Genomic DNA, 9,767 nt, shown 5'->3' with positions numbered 1-9,767 from the left:
GTTCTAGTGGTGTCAGAATCCGTCTCACATTCGGAAGGTGTTGGGTTCGATCCCCAGGGACGCGGGGAACTCACCGGATTTTATATTGGGTATGGACGTTCCCTGGCTTGGTAATCAGCCTTCTAAGAGGATGACGTCTCCAAAGGAGGCCTATGTGGCTCTGAGCACTGTTGCCAAAGAGGATAATGGGTTTCCCTTCCCGTCCATGGTCGGTATCATGTAGAGCATCCGCCGCTGCCATTGGAGACACCTCTCATGGGCGTTACTGGGCACACACCGCTAAAATAGGTACGAGTGAATCCCCCGGCCTGGCGGTCGGCCCTTCCCGGGGGCTGCAAGCTCAAAACCCTCTGAAGCGCATACCACAGAAGGACCACAAGTCTCGGAGCATCCGGCCTGGTCTTCGTGCGAGCGCCCCAGGTGCAACCGACGGGAACCCACCTGCAAAAATGGGTACAGATATATCTTTCGGCCAAGTGCTGGGGGCATCAGACTGCTCTGTCCGAACATGCACGGATGGCCTTGTTGTTGAGCACCAGCCACGGCCGTGGAAGGAACTTCGGTGTCGCCGGGTACCTACCGGCAAAACAGGAACGAGCGCTCTCCCGGCCTGGTGCGGTCCTCGGCCATTATGGGACCCCAACGCTCGGAAAGGTGATCCAGCTCGTTTTAGCTAGGGAATTGCCCTGTTGGTAGGGGCGGCCATCTTTTCCCCTGCCTAGATGGAAAGTCTATCCGCTAGAGATCGAAATCCGCCCTATGCCTTAAACCCCGTTGCGGCCCTTATACGAGTGGTGTCAGAGACCCATTCCCAAGCATTCCAGGACAGGGAAACGCGTGTACTCATTGTATCACCGTTGGGTTCCCGACGGCCCTAGGTATCGAACTCAGCACATCCGAATGCAACGCAGATGTTCAAACCACTAGAATTCGATCTGAAGGTGATCACTTCAGTGTCAACCTTCTCGAATATTAAGCTGCTCTAACACGGTTTATTTTCGCAAGAAGGCTGCTACGAATACACGAACTTAGCTAGCCGAAGGACTCCTATATTTTGCAACGTCGTGTTTGTTGCGAACTACAAGTGACTGCCACGCCGGGAAAAATTTGTTGGTCCGTTTTATCTTGAACAAAAATGTCGCGTGTTGAAATTTTAAATAGTCCGCCATTTTAAATGCAGTAAATAGAAGTTGCAGCAAAAATAGAAAAGCTTATTATTAATTTTTTGGAGTAAAAGAATTCTAAATGTCTGCCTCTTTGCAGGTAAGTTAAAACATATAAATAGTTTTTATGTCTTCCAGAACATTGTTGCGTTGTGTTGCGTAGGCGCCTTGCCAGTGGGCTAGCCATGCCAAGTCAAGCTAAACAGTACCGCTCGTAAACACGAAAGATGCGTTTGTGCAGCAGGTGTCGAGTCTCAAACGCTGTCCTCAAGCGCCCCAAAACAGTAAGCCAGTCCATATACAGTACTTATATTTTTCTTGACTCGCATTGGCTTGTATAATAATACTCTAGGAAGTACTGGCCAGTGCTCAACTAGTGTTTTTCCCGTGTTGACGTTGCAACACCTGCGTGCGTTCTGAGCTTGGCGATGTTCGCACATGACGAGGGTTATGTGCATTTTCCGCTTTATTGTCATTATTGTTACGATAATTGACCTAGTTGTGATTCACCTGGGAGTTCGTCCGCCATTCCTGTAGCGTTTAAAAGTCGCTCGGAGAAAAAGCAATATGTCGTCGATGTTACCTTTCAAGTCTCGAGTTGAATGATTGACTTCACTTTACGCGGGGCCATATGCATGGCAGCCGTTTAGACGTGACCGGCCGCAATGTCAAAACTGCCGACAGCAGTTTCATCGCCCGCGTTCTGGCTGTACGACACGGCCAACGTTGCTGACGTAAACGTTAACTGAACGGACTAGATTCTTCGGCTATCCTTCGAGCATTTCCGTTCGCAGGGCAATGCTATGCTGCAGCAATGCGGAATTGAATTGGTCTTTCTGCTCCTTAGGCTTATAATTTCTTTGAGGGCATGGTTTTGCCTTGTTTTCTTCTTGTGAGTTTGAAGTACGTTGTCGGTAGTATGTGTAGACATAGCTGCACAGCGCTGAAGCATAGGGGAATGCTGCTGAAAGCCACAAAAATGTTGTTTTGTCAATGGCAAAGTTATGTCATATTCGGTTTTTAAGCAACTTGAAAATGGGTCTTGAGAGCCTCTTAACCCTCAGCCTGCCGCAAGATTCTTTCACATGACTGCAGGTTTGAAACAATCTCAAAAAGTTGTCTTTATGTTAAGGAAGCATGAATGTGTAAATTACAGAAATAAAAATGCTAGCTATGCAATTTTAGCTCTCCTGGTTCTGTTGGTATAAAGTGACTGCCCCCACTTGCTTCTTTTCCTCGTAGTCCTGTATCTACGTGGTAAACTTGTGTTTTCCTCTGTGCACATATTCACTGTATTTGTCCTTGCTGTTGCAGGGGGATGCATTGTGCAAGGAGTGCTTCTATGTGGCCTTTGAAACAGAAGTGCATGAGACCATCGAACGGGCAGGCCTCTTTCAGCCGGGTGACTATGTCGCCATCGCTGCTTCAGGGGGCAAAGGTGCCTGATGCTTCTTGCCAACAGAGCTTTAGAAAGAATGCCTGAACGCTTGGCAGTGTGTTAGTTTAATATACTTAGAAAGGAGAAGCATGAAGACACAAGTGCTGTTGACAGTTTCTTTTGGTGGTGCCTTCAGTATAGCACTTGTGAGCAGGGGCCATCAGTGGTTGTGTAGTCCTAATGTGGAAGCTTAGGGCACGATACAGCTCTCGTTCTCATTCTCACTCCTTCACCTTAAGGTAAGGAGAAAAGTCTGGAAGTTAATTTCTCCACAATTCTTTCAGGTCTTGCCATCATTCAGATAATTTTCATTTTATTTGTCATGTCACAGATGTATTACACTCCCATTGCCTGGTTTTGTTTGTGAGTCAAAATGTGTTTACATGTGCTTTGTTAGGAAAAGAAAACGGATCAAACATTGTCTTGTGAATGGCAAAGTGTCAAGGTACGGCGCATACACTGAATGGCATGTGCCTTTGCTGCTTCCCACATAATGCTAATGCTAAGAGGAGAGAGAAAGCCTCTAAAAAAAAAAAAAGTGCCGTTGGGGGGGGGGGGGGGGTACGTGGCTTAAAAGCCCTTTAAGTGGATGTTAATTAGAACAAACTAAGTTGCCCACTAGTGACAGCATTTGGCCTGCAGAGGAGAGTCTTGAAATGGAGCACAAATATCAGCTGCCTTCACTAACTGCAGTTTAGCGCTCGTCCTTGTTTGTTTGTTCCGTCTTCGTCTTTATCTGCTTTTTCCATCATGCATCATTACAATGGGCTTGCCATCACATGTGAAACTGCAATGTTGCAAAAGATTGTTGTGCCACTGAGGTAAAGAAAGAGCAGTTAGTATTATTTAAAATGGTTCGAGGGCAAGAAGTGTTTGTGTTGGCTACCCATGATGATCTTTGATGGGGAAAGGCATAGTTCACTGTAGTTAACAGCAGTGGCCTGGCACATTAGGATTGAGGAAATAGTGTCGATTGTGCTTCTGATGTGCATGGCATGGGATGTGCACAGATTCAACGGTGCTGGCATATGTGATGAAACTGCTCAACGAGCGGCACAGTTATGGACTTCGACTGGTATTGTTGTCCATTGATGAAGGCATCGCAGGATACCGAGATGATTCACTTAAGGTATGTGAATCAATTTCAAAGCTGTTTGTTTCCTTGACCAACCCAGCGTAGTGAGTAATGAGAATTGCCAGTTTTTTGGTTGCTCCTTCCAGTTACTCAACTGCTTTATTTGCTTATTCTGAAGAATTGATGCTTTTCAGTAACAGAGAAGCATAGCTTGGGCGACCTTTTAAATGGACACTATTGTGATATTGTGGATGGAAAGGGAAGTGTTTATTAGGGGGGGGGGGGGGGGGGGGGGGGGTCAGAAATGCAGTGACAAGCTTAGAGAATTCACTATAGTTCGCTAAAACATTATGACCATGTCTGCGGCAAGGCAGGAAAAACGGAACATTGAGAGAGAGGCCTCTTGCCTTCAGTAGGCTGATACCTGCTGCCTTGGCTCAGTGGCTGCCTTGGCTCAGGCACTCATCTGCTGAGTGCAAGTCCACGGTTTGAGCTGTAACTGTGGCTGCTTCACTATGACAGAAGTAAATTGTGAAAATGGCAGCCTACTAGGATTTTGGCGTACAGTCCCAACCATAATAAAAACAGAGCACGCTTCGGTAATCAAGCTGTTTTCATTCCCTACCTAGCGAAGATTACTGTTGCGTTCACGTGAAAGTCCACTAAACCGTCCTGTCTTCTGAACTTATTGCACGAGAAAATTTCCTGTGCAGAACCGTACTCCGTAATAGTTCGGCCGCACCTGTACAATAAAGAACTTCATGTAGTTCACGAGTTCTGCTGAACTGCTTTACTCTAGTGTGCCTCATAGCCCTTACTGTTGCATTGGCACGCAAAAAATTCAGTGATGACGATGATGTCTGTGAGGCATTTGACGGAAGCATTGTTAGCATAGGAATTACTTATTGGTTGCGGGTGAGAGTTCTTGCTTGATTATCGCAGTAGTAACCTAGCGGTTTGGGCACTTGTCTCGTATGCGGGAGGTGTGGGGATCTATCCCAGTTCTGCCGGGTGCCCACCAGTTTTCCAGTGGGTGCGAGCTTTCCACTGGCCTGGCGCTCAGCTTCTCTGGGGTGAAAATGCTTGGAAAATGGGTCTCTGGCCTCACCTTGTGTAGTTGAAGAATACCTTGCATGATTAGACAATTCATTATCATCAGTTTGTACTTGAACCGAAAAGGTCTTGATACGCAAGCAGATATCTTAGACTGCAGCACACATGGCAGTTGTGCTAACAGAAATTCATGCTGCATGGATGTGTAAAGCCTTTTCGGCATTGTGCGGTGTTGAGAGGGCAGGCAACGAGATGCGGTGATTGTAATGGTACTTGAGGGCTTGCTTCTAGCTCCTGGTGGCTCCTATCGGTGCAATTTTGTGTGATAAAAATGTGAAATGCTGTTTGTTTTTTGTTTTGAGAGCTTTGCATTATTGTGCAGACCGTCGAGCGCAATCGGGAGCAGTATGGCATTCCATTGGAGGTGCTGTCTTACAAGGTGAGTTGAACCTCAATGACGTCCATGAATCTCGGTTTGGGTTGGTTTGAGACCAGGTCTAGGGAGATTCCAAGGAAGAAAAGCTTCAAGCTGTAATTTGGATTATGATGCACAGGCACATCTCATAGCCACTGTGCCATCCAGTTGAACTCAGGGAGAACTGCTGGTGGTAATTTGCTTTTGTTTTGCTTTCTGTGTGCACTAGATAAACCATAGTATGTATGTACTTGTCTCATTCTCTTCAGTTTGGTTGGTGACAAGTTAAGGTTGAGCTGTGTTCCCCTCCATCCAAAAGGGCAAGAAAACAGGTGTCTTTAAATCCGATATAATGTCACATGTTGATTTTTACTTGTGCAATAAATAATTGCCCTATAACCTGATGTGGTTATCCATTGCTTAAACGAATATAGCTGGAGGTACATCTAAAATACACATGGCAATTTCTCTTGGACGGCATAGTGGGACATTGTAGATCTAGTATTAGCAACGGCGCCCATTGCAGGCTTGGTGTCACTTTTCATGCACAGAACACCTGAAGGCGGCTGTGCACGTGCACAGGGGCAGCTTGGTCGCACTGGCCACCTCACTGAGTCGATTCCAATTCTCCTGTAACTCAGTTTCCTTCACTGCTGTGAGTCTGTTTCATGCAAGTCTCTTTTATTTCCCTGCTTTCGTGCAGGATCTGTATGGCTGGAGCATGGATGAAATTGTGGCCCAGATTGGACGCAGGAATAACTGTAAGTCTTTGCCAAGGAGATCAACACAAGCTGTCTTGTAGTACTTGAGGCAGCTGGATACAAGGTACATAGGAGTTAGCATGAGCTTCATGAAGAGTAGTGTGACCGGAGACACGCTGGGCGCTGACGAACAACTAATATCTTATTTCAGGGCCATGGTGTATAAATACAAAGGTGGCACTAAAGGATATATCAGAAAACGCATAGAAAACAACGATGAACAAATGCTTTGGAAAAATGAGGTAAAGGTTAAGCTTCTCCCAGAAGTGACAGCTCCTTGTGTGTTAGGACAATAAAAGGAGTGCCGATACTAAAATCTCCCAGCTTTCTAGTCTTCCATGCATCAATTATTTCTCGCGTGTATCACAATTCTTGGCAACCACCGTCATATCGTTGCAGCTTGGCACACATCTTTTCCACTTTCGTTCTTCTTTGTCACAGTCTCTACAGTGGATGCCAAGGGGGCTGAATATTGCCTTCGAAATGTAGTGGCTGTGCTGTTTTTTGTTAAGAAGCTAAATAGTCTGTTCTACATATTGTCTGTGGAGATCGCGATGAAGAACAAGGGGGGGAAAAAAGAGGACAAGATGCATGCTGCGCTACAGACGTACGGCTGTGGTTAACAAAAATTGGACAGATACATGCAAGAGATAATTGAAGCATGGAAGATCGGAAATTTGGGAGATCAGTGTGTCAGCACCCCTTCTATTACCCTCTAACGCAGGGAGCTGTTACCTCTGAGAGAAGTTAATCGTCTCGTTTTTTCCCAGGAATTTGTCCATGGTTGTCTTCTTGTGTTTTCTGATATCCGTTAGTGCCATCTTTGTAATTTTACTTGACATCACTGAAATAAACTTTTAGTTGGTAGTTTTATCTTCATCTGTGTTTCGTATCGTGCTCCTCATTCAACACTGTGTGCCTTTGGTCACGTTGTATGATTCATGATGATTCCAAATCAGCTAACCCACCAAAATGCCTCAACATACCATGATCTGATGTGTTGTATTTGAAGGAGTTTGTTTGTTGTGATAGGTAGTAAGACTCTTTGCGTAAGTGTATCTCATGTGGTATCTAAGGGTGACCATTTTTAAAAGCTTGCCAAATTCGGTACACTGAATAAGGAACTCAAGGCTTTGACTAAACTAAATTCAGCTAGAAGCATTCTGCCACAGTGAGTCTCTACTAAGGTTTGCTCACATCTTAAGATGGCAGTCTACTAAGATTGCCTACTAAGTACAATAGTTGACCTTGTCTGCTCCCAGGAGTGACCAGAGTCAAAGCATACAATGCAGTCTTCAATTTTGTCTTGGCCTGTTAAACGGTTCATTACTTGATGGTTGTGGATCATGTCGCACTCAATACCTGTGCCCGTGTTGCTGTATGGATAAGGCCTCTAGTTTCCCGTTACTCCGCGATTGCACCAAAAGTCGAGGATTTAAGCATTTTTCACAGAATTGTGTGTTAGCAGTCACATTTTTATTTTTTATGCCATTGCTGTTGTGGATATCAGTAGGAACGGCACTATGATGAAAAATTGACTATTTTTACTTTTCGTTAATAAGAACACTTTGGTTCCAGAGTAAAACTTTCCATAATGCGAGTCATCCATAATAATGAAAAAAAAAAAAACATGCTGTGATTACGGCTGGCTTCTGTGCATACTGGTATGCAGCGAAGTTGAACTTAGACATGATTTTTCAGAGCTACAAACCCATTGTCATGGTCGCCGTTCTGCTTAAAATAATATGGTGAGCTTGACGTGCCCAGTGGTCATGCTAGTCTGCTTAAAATAATATGGTGAGCTTGACGTGCCCAGTGGTCATGCTAGTGGTACAGTGAAAGCTCGTTAATTCGAATTCCACGGGGACGCTTAACGAGTTCGAATTAAGCCGAATTCGAAATAACGAAAGGCATGAAATAAAACGCCAGAAACGAGACTGGGTTGCTAGAAAACAATTGCAACTCACTTTATTCATTGACGAAAGTAATCAGTGATCACTTTCTGCTTTTTTTCTTTGAAAGCAATGTTCATCACTTTGCTTTCCAAAGTGCGACATTGACGCAGAGCATCATCCTCGCCCTCCTCAAAACTGAAAAACAGGCGCGCGACACCGATCGCCTCCATCACTTGCGAAGCTGAAGGCCGCACTGGCGCCTCTTCGTCGTCTTTTTCGTCGTCATCGACGACAGGTTCTTCACCCGTTACCTGCGCGATGATGTCCTCGTCGGTCAAAGCACCACACACCACTGCACTGTTGTCTGCGTCGTTGTAGTCGTCGAAGCTGACATCTTCCAGCGCATCACGCAAACCTGCGGGGATGATCCACTCCTGACTTGGCTCACAAGCTGCTTCCGTGCCTGGGCCCTCATCGGCCACACTGAAGCCACAGTGCCGGAAACAGTTAGAAACTGTTGCTGCCGTGACCTGATCCCAGGCACGCACCAACATATGCAAAGCTGTGAGCAGTGTCACAGAGTAGTCCGTGCCCGCGCACAAAACCAAGCGTTCCAACATGTGGCGCCTGTAAAATGACTTTACATTCTTAATGACGCCCTGGTCCATGGGTTGCAGAGCTGCAGTTGTGTTCGGCGGGAGAAAGGCCAGCTTAATAGTCTTCAGTTCCACATCAACCATGTGTGCGGAACAATTGTCCACAATAAAAAGAACCTTTCTTCCACTCAGTTCAAACTTGCGGTCGAGCTTGATCAGCCACTGTCTGAATATTTCCCGCGTCATCCACGCTTTACGATTAGCGGTGTATTCCACTGGCAGCGTCCGGATGTTCTTGAAGCAGCGAGGCTTCAGGGCCTTACCTACGACGAGCAGGGGCAGCTTCTCCGTCCCGGTCATGTTTGCTGCGACCAAGACGGTTACGCGCTCCTTGCTACGCTTCCCGCCTGCACAGCTGTCTCCCTTGTAAGTCATCGTCTTACTTGGTTGCAGCTTGTAGAAGAGCGCTGTTTCATCCGCATTGAATATATCATGCGGCGAATAGGCTTCCAGGTACTCCCGCAAAGCACCCATTTGCCACGTCGTGCATGTCTCGCTGTTGACATCTTTGCTTTCACCCGACAAAGCGCGAAACACGATGTTGTGCCTGTCCCGGAAGCGATGAAGCCAGCCTTCTGAGGCGTTGAAACCTTCGATGTGAAGGCGAAGCGCGTAGTCTGCTGCCTTCGTCATGACCATCGGGCCACTCACTGGAATGTCCTGGCTTCTCATCTCTCTTATCCAACTGACCATCGCGTGCTCCAATTCCGGGTGCTTCGCAGGCCGAAGTCTCTTGCGACTGCTGGCGAAAACTTCGGTTTCATAGGCATCCTCAATCGCTCTCTTGTTCTTGATATAAGTTGAGAGCGTGCTTTTAGGGATGCCATGCTTCTTCGCAATTTCCAATTTGCTTGCCTTCCCGGCATCCACTTCACGAAGGATTTCTACCTTCTCCTTGAGCGTTTTGGCGCTGTAGCCTTGGCCGCGAGAAGACATTGCGAACTCCGCAACGATCGAAGGAAACAGCTCTTAAGACTCGAGGCACGGATCGCACAGCAGCAGGACGATTCCGGAGCGTCGAAGAAAATACTAGGCCTAGTGACACGACACAAAGGGCGACCCGGCACAACGAGCAACCCACAAGGAAAAAGAACCTGTTGCTACTCGCGACACCTCGCTGCCCTCGCCCCCTCGCTCCGCTCATCCGGGACTGAGCTGATGGCGATGATAGTGGGTGAGCTGGATTGGAGCGTTCGCGCCACCTATCGTTACACAAAGAAAGCTTGTAGTGAAGTATGAAATATCACCACGCGGCGGCGCGCAGTTCGAATTATCCATGGAGGAGCCGATGTGCAGACGAAATAACGAGTT

The 9,767-nt window shown here is 46.7% G+C and overlaps 1 protein-coding gene across 1 annotated transcript in view; it reads left to right on the top strand.

The window, feature by feature from the left end:
• Positions 1-1,327: 1,327 nt before the first annotated feature.
• Positions 1,328-9,767, top strand: part of Ctu1 (Cytosolic thiouridylase subunit 1) — a 40,186-nt gene continuing 31,746 nt past the window's right edge. Inside the window, exons 1-5 of the mRNA XM_077668487.1 lie at positions 1,328-1,447; positions 2,478-2,601; positions 3,612-3,730; positions 5,112-5,168; positions 5,848-5,905. Of these exons, the coding sequence (XP_077524613.1) occupies positions 1,391-1,447; positions 2,478-2,601; positions 3,612-3,730; positions 5,112-5,168; positions 5,848-5,905 (415 nt within the window). The 5' untranslated portion in view covers positions 1,328-1,390. The remainder of the gene's footprint in view (positions 1,448-2,477; positions 2,602-3,611; positions 3,731-5,111; positions 5,169-5,847; positions 5,906-9,767) is intronic.

Source organism: Amblyomma americanum, chromosome 6 (assembly GCF_052857255.1).
Source record: "Amblyomma americanum isolate KBUSLIRL-KWMA chromosome 6, ASM5285725v1, whole genome shotgun sequence".
Lineage (NCBI taxonomy): Eukaryota > Metazoa > Arthropoda > Arachnida > Ixodida > Ixodidae > Amblyomma > Amblyomma americanum.
The sequence above is the reverse complement of the archived record's forward strand: the minus strand, read 5'-3'. Positions and strand labels throughout refer to the sequence as shown.